The sequence below is a fragment of the Drosophila santomea genome, chromosome 2R (genome assembly GCF_016746245.2).
Source record: "Drosophila santomea strain STO CAGO 1482 chromosome 2R, Prin_Dsan_1.1, whole genome shotgun sequence".
Lineage (NCBI taxonomy): Eukaryota > Metazoa > Arthropoda > Insecta > Diptera > Drosophilidae > Drosophila > Drosophila santomea.
Window position 1 is genome coordinate 10,455,074 of NC_053017.2, and position 19,104 is coordinate 10,474,177.

The 19,104-nt window shown below is 44.9% G+C and overlaps 1 protein-coding gene across 2 annotated transcripts; it reads left to right on the forward strand.

Annotated features, from left to right (window-relative positions):
- The first annotated feature begins 4,819 nt into the window (after positions 1 to 4,819).
- LOC120445104 (protein windpipe) lies at positions 4,820 to 18,938 on the forward strand. Of its 2 annotated transcripts, none has more exons than XM_039625246.2 (3): positions 4,820 to 5,091; positions 8,608 to 8,656; positions 16,064 to 18,938. In XM_039625246.2, exon 3 carries the CDS (start codon positions 16,136 to 16,138, stop codon positions 18,191 to 18,193), a length of 2,058 nt encoding a protein of 685 aa, XP_039481180.1. In that variant the 5' UTR covers positions 4,820 to 5,091; positions 8,608 to 8,656; positions 16,064 to 16,135; the 3' UTR covers positions 18,194 to 18,938. The 2 variants fall into 2 exon arrangements, with proteins under 2 accessions (XP_039481180.1, XP_039481182.1); XM_039625248.2 differs by lacking the exon at positions 4,820 to 5,091 and adding an exon at positions 5,553 to 5,737.
- Positions 18,939 to 19,104: the final 166 nt, after the last annotated feature.

Sequence of the window (19,104 nt, forward strand, 5' to 3'; positions counted from 1 at the left end):
TTGTGTTCAGTGGGCTCGCTGTTTTTTGTTGTCCCAGAAGCGTAGTGAAGTGCGGACCAAAGGGATAACCCGATAAATGTTTATAAATATATTACAAGTAACATAAACTAAATTATTTTTCCGTGCTTTACATATGCTTTTAAAACTACGTTTTGGTATATCACCCCTTTGGATTCCGCCACTGCATTGAAGTGCATGAATAATATCGAAGCAAATCGAAAACGAAATTCAATGAGGAACGCAGTTTGCGATGCCAGCACCAAATGCAGCAATCCGCCGCCACTTGGGCGCTGATCGATCTGTGCAACATTGGAGCTCCAGAGGATCTTGGCTTGGATGGATGCGAAGACCAGTCCATGATGATGGCGTTGAATGGCGACCATTTGATTTGTGCGTGCCTGGCATCGCAAGAAGATTGAAGCCGCGCTGCGAGACCCCCAAAGGCAGCGATCCTTTAGGTGGCTTCTGCCCACTGGAATAGGCCAGGAACTCCCATCAACTCCCACTCCCAAGGTGACCTTGACCCAGCTAAACGCAACGGTAAAGTCTGGCTAGATGCCTAGACAAAGTGCTGAAGTTCCGCCAAACCAGTTTTGCACGGAGAAAAATATACAAGTGTGAACCTAATAATCTCACTACTCACTTCTATTTGAATAACTTGAGCCATGGCATAAGAGTCTTAATCTTAGACGCTTTGATAAGCAGATTTGAATCGTTTTTAAAATATAAAGATATCATTCTGTGAGATAATGTTTTCTCTGCACGATCAGGCGGGAGCACAGCGACCAATTTGGTTAGAGCGGCCTTCGCTGGATCCCACCTCGTTGAGCATTCCCATTTCCGATTCCCGCTGAAAAGTTGGCCAGAACTTGGTGGCCTGATTACCATGGAGCTGAAGCTGAACCTGAAGCTGAAGCTGCATCTGCATCTGCGTAGCCTAACGAGCTTGTTGCAAGTTGATTACGTTGATTAGCGACCACCTGCGAATGCCATTTGCCATTTACCATTTACCATTTGGCAGTGCACTTGCAGCGGCGAGCTTAGTCTGAGAAATCTTTATCGTTTATCGAGGCAACAGCATGATTAACTGGGGAGAGAGTCTTTGCGTAATGAATCAGGGTTATGCGCATTTGTCAAAATATCCAACAGGCTCACATTTGGGGATTCCGGCTTCGAAATTTTACGCACATTGGCATGCAAATTGTATGTACAAGAGCTCGGGGTCATCTTGAAATCTAGTTTACAAAATATTATTTTCTTTTAATTGTTAGCTAATGTCTTTCCCATTTTGTATGCATAATTTCACTACCTCTGTCACGTAGGAATGCCAGCTTTACCAAGCATTACATTCAATCCCGTTCCCATTTCATTCTAGGAATGGGCCGAGCCGAAAAAGTGAAACTACAGTTATCTATATACACATATTGAAGCCCAGCCGCATTTACATGATATCATAAAGGTATTTGAAGAACATGTCCCGACTCCAATGAACTCTCCCAGTCAGCGTAACTGTAATCGTCGCGACCCCAAATAAAGGCGCCCAATTTGATTCAACCCGAGCCGAAAGGGTGATCACGTTGCCGCCAGATTATAATATAGTAATAATTTTTGGCCAACCGCCGAACAAGCCTTTGTAGAACAACACGTAGAAACAATTAAAATGCCCAGCCACCTCGGTTCGCTGTGTACACGTTGTTTATCCAAATACCCGAGGGCATCCAAAGAAGGCATCTGAAAATTACACCTAGGCTGAAAATAAATGTCCAGCGACCAATGAGCCGGAACGTGCGATTTCCATATACGATTTTGATTTGGATTCCGAATCCGAAGCGAGTACTGCACCCCTGTGAATGGAATGGAGTCGGCTCCAAATGCAGATGCAGTTGGTTATGAAACACGGCCGAGTGAGGGGATTGACGGTTAATTGTGAATTTCCGGTTCATTGCAGCTCATTTGCCTGCCAGTCCCTCCTCAGCCCCCGGAAAACAGAGCTGGAGCCACCCGATCGACGACGATCCACTGTGGGACACTCGCCCAGTCAGTCAGTCAGTCACTCACTCAGTCAGTCAGTCAGTTAGTCACTCAGTCAGTGAGTCAATGAAAGCGAAACCCACGGACTCCGTATCTCATTAATATGGGTCAGCCCGGCAAATGGCTGGCATTAGTTTGCATTTGACGAGATTTCCCATCTAAGGCATATTAGATTTGCCAGTTTGATTGCAAACTTTTCCACTTCTGGAGTTGTATAACCTCTGCGTTTTGAGCCTAATTAATTGCTACTGCATACAGGCTAGCTGGCAGATATGATACAATGAAGATATCGTATCAATATTTACACAAAAATTAACTTTAATCGCATTGTCAGAGCTGTCGCTACGCAAAGCCCTCAAAACGAAAATTAGTCAGGTGCTCTAATCAATTAAGTCAGCCAGTGCTGCCGTGGAAAGAAAAACAGTGTTCCCCGTGTGGCATAAACACGAGATCCGGGAATTCACTTCAGCTGCAGGAGTATTTTCATTGGAAGGCCAACGCCTTAACCTTGAGCCACTGGACAAATAAACAATCTTTGCGATTCTGGAAATTGCATAACTCCATGCCAGTTGCCATTTGCCAGTTGCCAGTTGCCAGCTGATTGCTCGATTGTCGGAGGTGAGAAGTGATATATTTGTCAGCCGAGAGGGCTAATGTTATTAATAAATATCACGACTATCTAATCGAGAACAGAGCCAATTTTCGTCAAGTGTTTCCATCGTTCATACGCCACTCTCAAATCAATGAAATGCATGACGCAGAACGCATGACTTTAAGCAAAAGGGCTTCACTGGAAGCGCCTGAATATGTAATATAATTAGTTGGTAAATAGACCGCTGGCCAAACAACAATTTGAGACACACAATGCGATAGAACAAGGCGCCGCGAAACTCAAACCTCTCTGTTAGCTCAGCTTTCGGTTCTGATCGAGCCACAGACTGTAAATATTATATGCAACTCTAGAGCCGCTCCATATCCATCCATATACCATCGCCCACGATCCCCTGGCTTACTTACGGATATGTCCCAGTCTGACGTCAACCCTAGGCGTGTCCCTCTCCAAAAATCGCCAAGGCTAGTCGCATTTGCAATTAAGATTTTGGCCATTGCCGAAAAACCAAATTCATTCAGACTTCTCACACATTTTATCAGTTCGCCAAAGTTATGGGGCGTTGGACACTTCCGACCGATTGACGTACACAAGAGCTGGAGAGGATCGGCGACGTCGTTTCGGCAGGTGGGTCGTCGGGTGAGATAAACAATAGTCCGACACCCGTGAAATCTAGCCGCCTTTTTATCCGTTCTCTATAAACAGGCGAATATTTTCCGATCACCCGGGTACCGAGTAAACAAACGTGTGGCTAAAATATACATTATTACTTTGATATATAATACTCAAAATGTAATGGTTCTGAAGAAAACGCATTTTCAATGAAAGCACCATTTGGGTCAGGCAAACGTAATCATTTTAAATACAATTTTCAACAATTGTAATATATTTATAAACAACATATGTTTATTATTTAGATTATAGTCAATGTCTAAAATATTGCACATTGAATTACTACGAAAATAGATTCAGATTAATAAGGAATGAAGAACTAAATTAAAAATACATATATGATATTTGAAGGGTATACGTCAGTCTATCACAGTTATCTCATCAAGAGGCGAGCAAACAAGCAGCCAGTTCGCTTGCTGGCGTTTAATTTTGAACGATTGAAGAAAAGTTTAAGGGGTGCGAGTGCGAATATTTGGATGGTGAGATAATGATGTTGTTGTGCTCAACCCACCTCCCCAAAAAATGGTAATCCGTTCAATTAGTGTCCTACTCGGAAATCTTGCGCAAAGGAAGCAAAGGGCTTTGGGCACTGAGAGGGTGATATCACCCGAAAACCCATCGAGAACAAACAAGGCGGGTGTGAGAGCCCATGGCGATAAGATAAAATCAAGCTCAAATATTTAACATTGGTATTAACACGAAGTTTGGCCACTCAGCTGCCTCGTATCTGGCGCACACATGAGTACTCATAGAGATTCGTAATTGCGATCGTGGGCTGCCTGAAGTTCACTCGATTCATTCACAAATGAACATTAACTTTGACCCACAAACCCAATAAAACGTAAACAAACCCACCCACGCATTAACTTGGAGTTGAAGTAGGTGAGGTTTCATTAGGAGTTGCGAGTTAACCTGAAGTCGCAATCATTAACTGTTGGCCGAGGGGAGAGTGCGTATTTATCGAATGGCGGAAAAGAATATGGCAAGCGATAAGATAAGCCAGAGCTTTTGATAAAAAGCAGCAGAATATTATTTCGAGAGCTGTGCACTTTTGCGTACGTTTACAGCAGGAAGTGAAAAATGCAAACCGTGTAAAGCAAGCAAAACAAGTGTGGGCTATATATATTTTTAGAATTAAACGGTGAGTATCATCAATTGATAACGTCTGGCATTTGGTGATAAGCTTTTGCGCGCTCTCGCACTATAATATTTTTTTGCAAATCGCGAAGCTTTTTCGATGGATTTCATAACACAAACAAAGTTCTGCGTGTTCCATGGCGCGTGTGCCGCCGATTATCCACGTGTTCTCCAGCGTTCCAGCTCTTCCAGCTCTATATATGTAGGTACGGATACAGATACAGATGCAGATGCAGATACAGTGTATCTCTCCCTCTCTCTCTCTCTCTATTTTCCTTCGCATAACCAGTAGCTTTCGCCATGTGCTTTGCTCTCGCTCCGTTGAAGTTTTGTAGCGCTTCGCAATCGGGGGTTCCAATAGCGGTTCATTCGGTGCTAAGCTCTCCCCGCGAACGGTCGTGTCCGATCCCCGATCTCCGATCCACGATCCCCGATCTCCGATTTTCGGTTCACGTTCTATACGGCATACGGTACCCGATTTTCGCAGGTATCGAGCTTTGTTCAGTTCGGACAACTCCAAAGTCGAGACGTGTCGTCGGGTGCGTGCGTGTGCGCGAATCTGAACAGAGAAAAGGCGAAAAAAGTGCCGATCCGAAAAGGCAGCGTTACGAGTTCCACCTCTCCCTCTCCAAAACGTATAGGTAATTAAAAATTATATAGTTTCCGTTGCCAAACACACGGTCGCCAACTAGCTAGTGCCAAGCCAAATAGTGGTACAAAACAAAAAAACACAAAAACCCAAAAAGATGCATAAAGATCTTGCGGATGCAGGGCGCAAATCGAAACCAAACCGCCAGATATCTGACAGATATCATACAGATAGAGATACTTGCATTGGGCGATTTACGAGTCTAAATTGCTTGTGTGACGTGCTGCTGCTGCTGCTCTGTTGTTTCTGCCTTCATTGTCATCCCTCTCGGCGCTTTTGGGTGCTCTCCCCCTTCAGAGATTCGAATTTTTGTATCTTTTCTCGTTTTATTTTTCTGATCTTATGCTGTTCTTGTTTTTTTTTTTCATTTTTCGGCGGCTGCGACACATTCTGTGATAGCAGGCAGTCTGAGAAATCTCGGCGGTTGCGATCTTCGCCAGTCTCTGGCCGCCAGTTCAAACCGAAAGACACTGCGATCGCATCGAGTGCCGAAGGACTCTACCCAGAACAAAAGACAAATAATACGTACTTACGCATAAAAAACACTAAAACACATATCTGATTGAACAAAAGTGCTCGCTGTGTAGAAACATAAGGACCGCAAAGAACCGTGAAAAGCGTAAAATCCCCAGTGTATTGTGAGTTGGGCTTTGATAACCCGCAGTAAAAGCCTCGCTGTCTGCGGATTGTGATAAGAAATAGCCAAAAATACAACGCTACTGTGTGTGCGTGTGCGTGTGTGATTTCGATCCGCAAAGGGATTGGATTAATCTCGGTGCGAATGTAAAAGGCCAGGGTTCGGGGTTTTTGGAAATAAAGCAAGTGACTGCCGCTGAATCGCTTTACCATTTATTACTCACATATGCATTTGCGGTTGGGTTTTTTTTTGTGAGGCAAACTTGACCCTATTTCCCAATCCCATCCGAGTTATATAATTGCCAAAAAGCAAGTATGAAAGAGGGATGAGTAAACCATAATAAAACGGTTACTCTCTTAACCCCCGGGCATGGGCACTTAAACCGATTGCAAACTTATTACGAGAGACAGAAGTAGCACGGATTCATGTGAAATCTCCGCCAGACACTCCGCTGCCTACGCGACTTGGCTTCCAGCCACCCCAAGCCCCCAAGCCGATCCAATGCGATCCGTCTGCGTCTGCCCATACATGATGTATATATGATGTACATATACACACATGAGAGTTAAAACGTAAACCCACCCAAGCACCAAGCACCTCTAGATGTGAGCTTTTAGCGCCCTGCAATTCGGAATCGTTTACGTAAAGCCATTGGAAACCGCACTCGGCAGGCGGTTGATTCATTCAGATATGGATAGGTATCGGTCTATATTCTTTCGAATTTTGTTGTATTTTCCCCCGTGTTTGTGGTTACCCATGGACTGCACCCCACTTCAAACGCCGGGTGAATCACTTGCACACGAAATGGGGTATAAAAAGAAATGTTAATAATACACGGCGCTGTTTGTCAGGTCTAAAAGCGAAGAGTCATGCAACATCGTCGTACTGAGCGTAATGAGATTATCAATCAACTTGCAGATAGAGATGTGATCCCGAGTTGCGAAATGGCCAAATGGCAAAAACTGCGAAGGTGGATCGTCCAGCTCCGCGTGGAGCAGTAAACTCCAGCTCTTGCGTAATACTCCTCCAAGTTTGCCTCCACCTCCGAGCCAAGGTGCTAATTTCCAGCGCATAATTCACAGAGGTGTGCGACTGCGAACTCAAAACTGTTTCCAGGCAATTTCCAGAAATCGGCTTTATGGCCAATAGTTCGCTGCCCGGCCAGAAAAAAGGCAAAAAGCCCAAGCTGTATCTGTGAGTGGCGCAGACACACTTATCTATACCCTGAAGTTTGGCTATTTATCGGAAATATGTTCATCGTTTCCTGTAATGTGCTCGTTTCACCAAAAACATATCTAGAACGGAAACAACAAGTTCTTGCCATGCTATTTCTACTTGTATTTCAAGTTCAAGTCATTTTGAGTCAACTTGCAAGTAAATATGGCCAGTTGGCGCCTTGCGTCTGGGCTCTCCATTTTCGAGGTGTTATGTTGCGTCTCGATCGAAGGCAATACGAGATCGAATGCAGGCAGTTTAACACTCACACCCACCATCGCCATGGAAACATGGAAACATGGAAACATGGAGACAGTCCATGAAGTGCACTTCATGGTCCCATTTTCGGTGGATGTGTCAACCTTGTCCCCATTAGATATAGAGCTAGAGAGTTGTGTTCCAATGGGGGATGAGCAACAAATGTGTAGGTTCGATAAGGCGAAACAAGTTGTTATCGAGGCGCAATCAAAACAATATCATTGGGCAACCCCATCAAAGTGTGAAACTTGGAGTGCATTCTAGAAAATGGAAAGAGCAGAGTGTTCCGAAATGTTGTCAAACGCAAATGAGAGAGACACAAATCCCGGGGCTCAAGTGCACATGACTGTGCTGTGGGCTCCACCCTATCTATAATTAGCAAATGTAGCCAGATAAGATAAAAAACCCGAAGCAGCGGAGATAGTGTGAAAAGCTCGCCGAAATGAAAGGAATTCCGGCATAGGGCATATGGAGAGTTCCTTAGGGGAATGGGATTTTAGTGACGCAGAATGGGCCAGCAAATCGTTTATCCGCTGGGAATATTCGAAAAGTAAACATCTCAGGGAAATAGTTCGCTTCTGCGAACAAATTCAAGTTCAACAGGCAAGAGTTTGCCCCAAGTTCTCGACATCTGTTCTGCTGATCTGAGATCTGTGATCTCTGGACCGCTGGCCAGTGGCCAGTGGCCACCTGCGCAAGATTCCAAAGATCACGAGCTGACCAGTTCATCAATGGCTGTTAATTTGCATGTTGTGATGAGTTCCGACCTCGTCGATCAGGCCAAACCATTCCAGTTCATTCAAAAGCCACAGAAGTCACAGCACACACAACATTTCTGTGGGAGTTTGCGGATTACGTGACAGTATTTTCGGTCACGTCCATCGCATAACAATCAACAGGCAACAGGTTGTTGGCTCTTCGAATCTAACAATGGATGAGCAACGCCCTGAGAATCGACGGGCTATTCGGGTGATTCAGGCCTTAATTGTTCAAGCTATCTTGCTTTTAAATAACAGAAACTATATGTTTTGCAGCCTTGAAAGCTGAACTCCATTGACCTTTTGCCAGTTTTATTATTATTTTATTTTCATTTCAAAGGATAGTTTCTATTTTTCGGCAATGCTTTCACAATTCAGCGGATTAGGATTAGCTTAATACCAAAGGCAGTTGTGGCTGCAGCTGAATGACAGTCTTTAGGCGAAGCAAAGTTCGTTAAAAATGAATTTAGACGGGCCGGCAATTAAGACTTTAATTGCATCCAATTAAAATCAAAGCCAAGAAATTATTGCGCAGATAAATAGAAAACTCCCCACTACCAGTCACTCCAATGTGCACACTCGAACGTTTGATATAAAAATGTCATCTTAACTGCTTTTATATTATTTTTTATTTTTACAGATCTGGCCAGAGGATCCGTGGATATCGACGTATGCATGTCTTATAGAAGGTACGAATTGAGTTGTGCAAACATCAAATTGGCATTCGCCGAGCAGAAACGAAAACAAAGTCAAGATCATGGCATGGCGCGGCAGGGGGTGGAATTTATTTGGGAGCTCTTAACTGGGCTTGCGAGTCATCATCGAAAACCGAAACCAGTTCAGTTGCTTTTCGGCCGCGTTTGTTTGTTGTTTTCAGCCAAGTCCGTGGGTGCCGGCCGGCTTCGCACTGCTTTTGCTTTTGTGCTTTTGCTTTGCTCTGTTGCTCTGTTGCTCTGTGCTCTGTTGCGAACTGCTGGCAACTTCTGCCAACTGGCCTAGCCGTTTTTGGCTCTAAAAATAAAGCAAGTGGTCATAACTGTCAAATGCCGCTCTCCGCTTTATCGGCTCCTCCATCTTCCAGTGGCCAGTGGCCAGTGGCCGGCCAGTGGCAATGGCCAAGATGCGATGCTGGGGCCACTTAAATGGCCGGCAAACGTGCGTGCTCTTAACGTGTCAACTGCCAAACGAAGCCATGAAAAACGGCTGTACGATCATGCGATCTTCGAATGCATCCACAGCTAACCGCAGGCTAATTTGTCTGGAGGAGTGTCCATATTGTACACTGCAAGAAACACTTACCCTAACATGTTGAGGTCTACTTTCAAGGAGGGCCGAATCTATTTTACAGCTTTAGTTCAAGTACAAACACACAATATATATTTCGTATAATAAAATATTTGTTATGATTGCCTATCGCACAGTTTACTTCGTTACCTAATGGTTCTTCTTTCGCACAGAATTTGTTAACAAAAGAAAACATTTGTTTACTCTTACCTTATGATACATATATTTTTTCAAGTCTTATGTACTCATTTATTTCTTTAAGTGCGCAATGAGATGGTATAAACTGATGGGCTCTTTTATCCAGACGGTCGCCTTCTGTGCAACAACAGCAGCCAGTGGGAATGTGAATGGGTTAGTGCACTGGCTATAATTACACTGCACTACACGGTTGACTACCGGGAGGAAGGTCAACACTTGCTCTTGAAACTAGCCCCCGGGTCAAACTCGATACTGCTGCGCTATCTGGTTTAAAGGAAGCTAACAAAACGACTGGGGAAATCCAAGTTAAGACCAGTTCCAGATCGCATTTGGCAATCGATGACGCAGATTTTCAATTGGCCTTTCCATTTTGGGGGTTTCTGTTTTTGGCAAAAATTCGACAGACTCGCCTGACGTCATTTGGCGTTAATAATTTCGTAAATTTTATAATCATTGTTATGACATCAGCCAGCTAACTGAGTCAGTTCCCCTGTCCAACACCTTGCAGTGAAGTGGCGTTTAGTTTTTCCTGGAATTCCATTCGCACAGATTGACAAATAATGACATATAGCAATTAAATGTAGTTTATTACGATAGTCGAGTGTTCGCCGCTTCGGATTCCTTTGAAAGTGATCATCAGTAAGCAGCACTGTCGCTAAGCAATCAACCAGCATAATTGAATTTGCTGGCTGAGCCTGAACTTGAACCCGCGATGAGCAGTGTAAATAAACCAGCGACTGTGGAAAATAAGGGGGATATATGGTATATGGCAGTTGGAGGAATGAATTTCGCAGGTGCAGATTGGCAAATAATTTCGCGCTAGAGTCAGGCGTCGTCTTGGCATCTATGTGGCATGCTGTTCAGATGCCTTTCGGCTAGACACAAAATGCTTGGGCTAAAGAGCGATTCGGGCCACAGCGAATAGTTGGGATCATTCCATTGATGTGTTTTATGGCGCAAGCTGGAGATTTATTGGCAGTGTGTAACGGCGAATAAATTTCAAACTCACCTCGAGCAGTGTGTAATTTTAACTTCGAATTACGCCTTAGTTTCGTTTTCAGTTTAATCGGAAGCAGTCGTCGTCGATGTGTTAATGGGATGCAATTCACTTGGGGGAAGGTCGTCGCACGAATCTATTTCAAAAGCTACACCGATTCCAATTCCAATTTCAATTTCAATTCCGATTCGGAAAAACGCAGCCCACACAACTGCGTTAATTTGTACAATCTAACTAGCCAAGTACGATATTTTGCCAATTGCATCATCCGATGCCGAAAACGAAAAGCAAAATGCCAAACAGAAACCGAAACTCATGACTATCCAAGTTCAGCGGCAGAACGATCTGCATGCCTTTTTTCGTTCGTTTTTTTCCAATTAACGAGAGTGTGGATATTTATTTAACTCGACTATTAGTATGCACAAACATCAGGATAGATAGATGTGTTCGTATCTGTATCTACAAGTAACATTGTAGCTCGAGTTGGCTAATTATGGCTACGTGGCGCGACTTCCAGCTGAGCTGATTTGATCTGGGATCTAAGTCTTCTAGAACTTGTTATTGATAAACTTCAGACAATTACTAGGCATTGATCAGACTGAATTAACGTGTTTCTAATTGAATGCCAGAAAAGTTCAATGAAAAGTCAACCCCAGTCATCAGAGCGTTTCCTTTTCGTTGAGTGGAGAACTTTCCGCCCATATACAAGTAATTCGAAATAGCAATTACGGATTAATCACTAAACTTTTGAACGGTAGTTAATTGGTTTTTTAATGGACTCATGTGCCAAGAAAAGCCGCATCAAGAAGATCTTATCGCAAGCTTTTTCTTTCGTTTTTGATAATCAAAAACTATGAACTATGTGGCTTAGACCAAAAAAATATTTTTGTGCTTTATATCCCTAGAAAAAATGAATTTGCAAATAACATAATATATTGAATTAAAGTATGTTTAATATTTTGTATAAATATGTATATCATTTTCATTAGCACCACCTCGCTTGGCAACATTTTTAATGACCAGAAATAATGTGCTCTGAATAAGATGATTTTTCAAAGAAATACTGAGTTGGTTGGGGTTTTACCATTCAAATTCCTATCTCATAGCTTTCCCAGCCCCACATCCCTGACAGAAAACACTCATTTGAAATGGCGTTTGGCACTAATCAGAATCAACACCCGTTGACATCCGAGTCCATCATCAATTGTATCTAGGTGCCTTGTTTTTTTTCCTACACTCTCAATGGCAAAGATTTGGGTTCTGTGGGCCGAGTGTGGGTGTGAAATGTTTGCATAGATTGCAAGAGGCAGCCCGAAAAATAAAAATAGAAAAAAACAAGAGAAGTGTATTTTTAAGGCTGAATGCCTTTCTCTTTTGCCGGTGATTTTTTGTGGTCTCTGTTTATTTTGAGAGTTCCCTGCAATACTATTTAGCTTTGAATTCAATCGAGAGCGAGAGTCGAGCATTATTTGAATGTCAAGATTTGCGGTAGCAAACATTTTCTGGCCGCCTGCCCGAAAAGCGAAAATCAGCCCATTTGTTGATAGCCGCTGTTTTCGTAGGTCAAGTTCAAATTGTGCGTTGTATTTTGAGATTATCTCTGGCGGGTACAGTAGCTGGCCAATGGCCACTTGTCGTATACGCAATATGGCTCAGCTACTTTTATTGACCATAATGTGGTACATTGACTTTGCCTTTCTGCTTTCTTGGCCAACACGTTTTGCATAGTTCACATAATTTCAGCTTACGCCCTGCACTTTTTGCCCGTCTCTTTGGCTTTTATGCGGTATTTTGGCCAACGCTCGCCACTCACATATTCATATTTCGGTTATGCATGGCCCGGTGATTGGTTTTCTCCCGATTCGTGGAAATCAATTAAACACTGCACGGCAAAAGCAAAAGCAGAAGCAAAAGCGAAGTGAACCCAGGTTAAAAGTAGATTCCAAAGAGAACGGGAACGCGCCTTCATATGGGAAAGAGTTTTTCAGGTTACGCCTGAGTTTAGGCTCATTTGCACTTGATTGAACAGTTGAATTGCAAAATGCTTAAATGGCATTTTATTGATAATGTTGACGGCGTACTCCGCCACTCAATGTGGGTCATTATATGTGGAACTGCACACATATACCACATATATCGCATATTACCAGCCGATCTGTCGACCATCGAAGTCAGTTGGAAATTAGAATATGCTAATTTGTCTATCCATCCATTGCCGCCGCTCGCTGCTCGTTGCTCGTTTTGAATGGATACTGTGAATGGCTGAATGAATGACTGACTGAGTGTGTGAGTGTTTGAGTGTCTGTGCTGGCCAAATCCAAATCCAAATCCAGCATATTGACTCACAACCCATAGTTAGACGTCATCTCTTATGACTTTGGCGGTACTTTTTGCCTCATTGTGCTCGCCGTTTTGCCATCTTAATGCGGCCAACACATTAGCGTTTGCGGCATCTTCAGCTTCAGCTTGAGCTTGGCTTTTTCTGTGCCAGGTAAAATACCCGAATCACCTGATGTTTTAATTGCCTGGCGTCATCAGTTTTTTGCTCTTTTTTCTCGCCAGCGAAAGAGAAAATATTGCGAATTCGATAGAAACGTAGGTACATATATGTCAGTGGCAGCAGAAATGAAATGAAATGAAAAGAATTGTATTTTAAACGAGTGGCCCAGAAGATCCAAGTCTATTTGCATACAGCGGTATATTTATTTAGATGGCCAAACAAAAGCCCAAGCAAACACTTTTCATTTTATCACTGTGGCTGGCGAGTTGCGCTAATTGAAATGTATAAAAAAGATTTGCACAAATCTAAAAATACACATATAAATAACAATTTATTTTGCCAGCATTTTGCGATCGCAGCATGACGTGATTTAATTTTTTTGTGGTCTTCCACATCTTCCACATACGTTTTTGTTTCGAGTGTGAAAGAACGAGTTGTGGAGAAACAGCATTTCTTTCCAGTTGAACTCGAAGACAGAAACTTGAGATTGTTCTCTGCTGGATTGTGTTTTTTTCTCTGTCAAGGTTGAACATTTGTCATCGTTTAAGATTTTTCGCCGTTGTCTGCCGCTGATTTCTCTCAATTTGCAAACGGTTTATTCTAAGTTGGTCTCGTTTTTCGCCATTAAGTGGCATTTGTTGGATGTGTTAAGGTCTCTATATCTATAAACACCAGACTGTATAGCCTATATGCAGCCCTCTCTAATTTCGGCTTCCTGTCGCCGCAAAACATCAAAGTGCAAGGGGTACGCTAGTCGTCTGAAGTAATTAACTAACTAAGCCGCGTGATCGAATTATGATATCAGCGCTGCGATCGCAGATAGCTGAATGGTGCAGAAGATTTTCAGCGAAATGCAATTAACCGCATTGATTGCATTTGGCGCAAACAGGTGGTAACTGCAAATTACGAATTCAGCAATTGACAGATTTTGATAAATGTCTGCCCCCCGTAAGCAGGCAGAAACGAGGAGAAAGTTCCGTTTATGCATCCAACTCTGGGCAATTTGTCAACGGCAAAGGCAATCGGAGACACGTTTAGCCAAAAGAAGTGACACAATTGCTGGGAAACCACTTTTCATGTGTCTCCTCTCTTTTCGGACGAATGCCCGCATAATGACACTGACCTTGGATTCCCCCTTCGGAATCGCGGATAACAGATCGCACATCGCACATCGCAAATCGCAGATCGGCCAGATTCCGTGCAGATTTATTTTTGCATGCTCGTGTGACGCCTCATTTCCAGTTGGTATTTTCTGCTCCGCGTTACGGGGATACCTCGATCATTTGCCCAGCGGCAGCTGCATGTTTGTGACCATTTCCAACTTACGATTTCCCGCTGGCAAAGGGTGGGAAAAGGGCAAAGGGAATCCCCCGCCGGGAGACACGTGCAGGGGGTGGGGCAACCCCTACGGCAGCTCATTTCAGCTTGCTACTCGCATGTAAATACAGTCGTCCAACTGCTGAATAATTCAAGTCCGCGCCACAAATTGCAAATTGAGCTGGCTCTGCAACTGCAACTCAGACTGCTCCGTCACTCAGACAGACCGGCATCTTTTCTAGATCTCGTCTATCTGCTGATTAGGATTGGGCATCGCCATTGTGACACACTGCGGGAAAAACCGATTGCAAATGCGATTGAGCACGGCGTGATCAAAATGGAATCATCTATGTTGTTGCCCTTTAAATATGCTTCTTATATATAAATCATTCATAAAGGTACTTTTTATATGAGTCTAGTATCTCATATATGTCATATCGCACATCATATATAAATTAATCCTAAAGATTCTTAGCATATTAGTCTGGTATCTCATAGATGCACTTCATATATATATCTATCTTAAAGATACTTTGCATATTAGTCTGGTATCTCATATGTGCACATCATATAGATATAAATCTATCTTAAAGATACGTCGCAAATAAGCTGCATTAGTGTGGTTAACTTCATAATAAGAAATCAAACAAACTGGTTGACAGAATAGCTATTATAAAAAGACAGAATTCAGACTAAAAGACCATCCATACAACTTTTTGAATAGCGAAAGAAAGCCCATAGAGTTTCGTTCAGTGTGCGAGCGTTCCAGCTTTTGCGGTCAGAGGCTCAGGGCTTATCAATGCGGAGGGGGCTTCGATGCGGTGGGAGGTCGATCCAAACGAGCGCCAGTTGCACTTAAATTGCATCCACGAGACAGCCGTCAATCAGTTTGCGTGGCTCGTGGAAAGCGAGCAATAAACAGAAGATGCGGATTAAAAGCGGGCCGCTGACAATCTGCTCTGATTAAGCGAGTGCATCAGCCCAAGGCCTTCACCTCCTCAGATTTCCCCCCCCCCACACGATTAGTACATATCACAATCGCTTTGAGTCACTCTTAAGTGGCTATTTTTGGGCATCCAAGCTGGCTGGTCAGGTGCTTCTTGCTGATGTCACGAAGCGTTTGGCGGAAAGCAAGCGAGTGAGTTATTAATTACCCTTCGCAGAGATAGCGTCAAATACTGGGGCTTGAACAGCGGCGATAAGCGAATCTAACACCGATAACGTCTGTCGATAGGGTTTGGTTTGGTTTGGTTCGCGAGTAGGAAAAAGTGTAGAAAGGAAGATCGTCGAAGTTGGCGGAATCGGGAATGACGCAACCAATGACGAAGACAGGTTGCCAAGCAAAGATAGCTCCAAAGCTCTGGTAGTTTCCGTTCAAAGGTGGTGCCAGTAGGATCGAACTTCAGCAAAATCTACTCATACTAGGCAAAATTCGAGAAAATTAGACAAAAGGTATTGTTCCTTCCTTTCTTTTACTTTAGGGTATGCTTGTATAGCTTGTGAATAGTTCAAAACATATTTCGTTTGTAGACAAGTACCTCATTTTTGCAGAAAAGCTGATTCATACTGTTTTCAATTCGCATTTCTCATTCTGCGAAAAAATAAAAAGTAATAATGTATAAATAAATAGATTGGTATTTCGTGTTTCAAGAAACAATGTATTTAGACATCATTTTTTTCCTTTGATTGTTAATGGTTTCATCTTGTGGGTATTTTAGTGGGTGTGTATGGGTGCGTCTTATGTGTGTCCTTCAATGAACAAGCTAGTTTTTTACTAACCACTTTCTCATTCCTTTTCAGATAAGACGAAGAGAGGAAGCTAGAAGGATCCACTGCCAGCGCACCCACCACCCACAAATCATCCGCACAGCCATGGAACGCGTCCACCTGACCGCCTGGTTAGCCCTGTTCCTCATCGTGGTCGCCGCCGCCACGCCCACCCCCACTCCCGCTCCCGCTCGCCCGCCCACCGACTGCCCGGCGGACTGCAGCTGCAGCTTGGCCCAGCACACGCACAAGCCACTGTACCACCTCAAGTGCAACAGCACCCGTGGTCTGAGGCAGGCCGAGAAGTCGTTCCAGTCGACGGTGCCGGTGCACTCCATCGATCTGTCCCACCTGAACCTCACCCGCTTGAGCCATGTGCTGGACAAGCTGCCGGAGCTAACCTCCGCCGACTTGTCGCACAACCAGCTGAGGGATCTGGGTCACCTGGGCAAGGGCCTGAAGCGACTGAACCTGAAGCACAATCAGCTCACCTCGGACAAGCTGAGGAAACTGCCGCAGCATCTGCAGGTGCTCAACCTGCAGCACAACAACATCACCCACCTGCCGCTGGAGCTGACCCACATGCACCAGTTGCACCAGCTGGAGCTGAGCCACAACGCCATCAACTGCTCCTGCCAGACGCTGGAGGTGCGCAACTGGCTGGTGGAGCGCATCGTCTACATGGAACACCCCGTTGTCTGCTCCTATCCCCTGGAGTTCAGGGGTCGCTCTTGGCTGCAGCTGAAGCAGGATGAGATCTGCAAGAAGGAGAAGTACCAATGGTTCGATACCGATACTGAGGAGAACGAACTGATGATGGGCGACCAGCCGGCTGCTGCCTCTGCAGAACGCGAGGATGAGGAGGAACTGGGCAAGGACTTTCTGCCCATCGTTGGAAATCCCGCAGCCACGGCTAAGAAGGTTCGCTCGCCGCAGAGCCCGCTTCCTGGTGACCAGGTGGAGGGATCCGGAGACCTCAGCGAAACCAACATGGAGCTTAAGTTGCCCGAAGAGACCGTTGCAGAGCCTGAAGCTGCGGAATCTCAGCTGGTGGATGCTGCAGCCGCTGCTGATGCTCCTGTGCCCCAGGAGCACATCGTTAAGGACGACGACGAGGATGACGAGGGTTCTGGCAGCGGCGGTGGTCTGCTTATCATTCCCGATCTCTCCAAAGTAAGGATTACCTCCGAAGACGAGCTAGATAGCGATGGCAAGCCAGAGGAGAGCGATGTCAGACCCCTTGAGAATCCGGAGCATTCGGAGAATCCAGACACTGTGTTCTCCAATAAAATCGGTATCTATGAAGGCGACCAGGAGGAGAAGAAGCCCGTGGAAGAAGATAGTATCGTGCCCGTGGTGATGACAAACCTGAACACTGGTCTGGGCTCCGATGTGGTGACTGATGGGCCACTGGACGACAGCAAGGTGTCCGAGGACATCCTGACCGCCAAGATAGGCAAGCCGAAGGACGACAGCAGCGCCATCTACTATCTGCTGGCCGTGATTGGACTGATTGTGGTGGGACTGGTGCTCTTCGTGGCCATCAAGCGCTGCAAGTACGACAGCAATGCGGCCGCACGCGATGCGGAGGCCCAGCGTCAGACGGAGCTCCTGGACATGGACAAGAAGCAGCTGGGCAAGCCGCTGCACAAGAACGGCCATGGCAACGGCCAGGAGCACTCGCCACTGATCGGAGAGAAGACCAAGCTGGACGAGGCGCAGATTGTGAAGAAGCCCTACGAGAACGGTGACGCCAAGGACGGGGCTGGTCAGCAGCCCCTGCTCAATGGCAACGGTTCGGCCAATGGAGGTGCCAAGGAGGCACCCGAAAGCGGCGAGCCCGCCGCCCATGAATACTACCCCATCAGCCCACGCTACCCCACTCCGCAATCGCCCAGGGCATCCAAGTACGCACAGCAGCAGCAGCTCGCCGAGCAGAACAACAACGAGCCAGATGCCGCCTACCTGCCCTCGTCGCCTAAGTCCGGAAGGTACTCGCCCGTCTACTCCCCGGAGACGGGTCGCGTCAAGATCAAGCTGACGGAGACCCCCAAGCCCAAGACACCCATGCTGGTGACGCGCAGCAAGTCCAATGCCGGGGACATCATCACCACGCCCGTCAGACCCATCGAACCCACCCACCAGGTGATCAATGGCCACTGATTGCAGCTAGCCAACCACTCTCGACACAGCCCGACCTTCCCGACTCGCCCCCACTACGTAACCCATTGCCATCCGATGGCATTTGACAGAAGAAGAACATCAGTTTTATTCTGTAGATGAGAGATTTTTATCAAATTCAAGTTAGCCAAATGCTATCGGATCGGGCAACGGGGAACCGGGGTGTATTCCCTCCTCAGCTTCATCACCAGCAACATAAGGCAGCGACATGTGCAGCAGCAACATGTGCTGCAGCAACACGTTCTACACGTGCAACACATGCAACACATGCAACACATGCAACATCTGCTGCAGCAGCATCTAGAATAAAGCAGAAGCCAAGGCGACGAAAACAAACAAGCAAACTATTCGTGTTAAGCACCCTACTTTGTGACCCCCTCTTAATTGTGACCGACAAGTAGTGTTTTAGCCATAAGTAAATTAATTACACCTAAGCGTAAATCTAGTTTAATACCAAAGTTAAAAAAATATATGCGTTTAAACAATGAAATCAGTCGTCGAGTGCAAAATGAAATGAAAATATCAATGAGCCGGGAAAACGGAAAGGAGTTAACTCTTTTGCATGATAAATGCTTTTAAACTGCATCTGCATGTGATGTTCACACCATACTTACTGTATATGTATGTACTTTTATAACCTACCTATATACTGTAAACTACTTAAGCTGCGTTCTCTCGTGAAATTATAATGTGTGAGTTCATTAAATGCAAGCGAACTTCTAAAATACATCACCGAGTGTCTTTAATTTGTTATAAAGGGTTCCAATATGGTAAAACACAAGATTTTGGATGATTGTAATTCCAAAAGAAAAGGTATCAAAACGCGGTAGGATATCTTTAACTGTTACTGATATTATTTTTTCGAGTTAAACTCTTATGTTTCTCCGAAAGTT

Bases quoted from the DNA above. Each gene is read 5' to 3' on its own strand.
- LOC120445104 (XM_039625246.2), top strand. From the start codon at position 16,136: ATGGAACGCGTCCACCTGACCGCCTGGTTAGCCCTGTTCCTCATCGTG.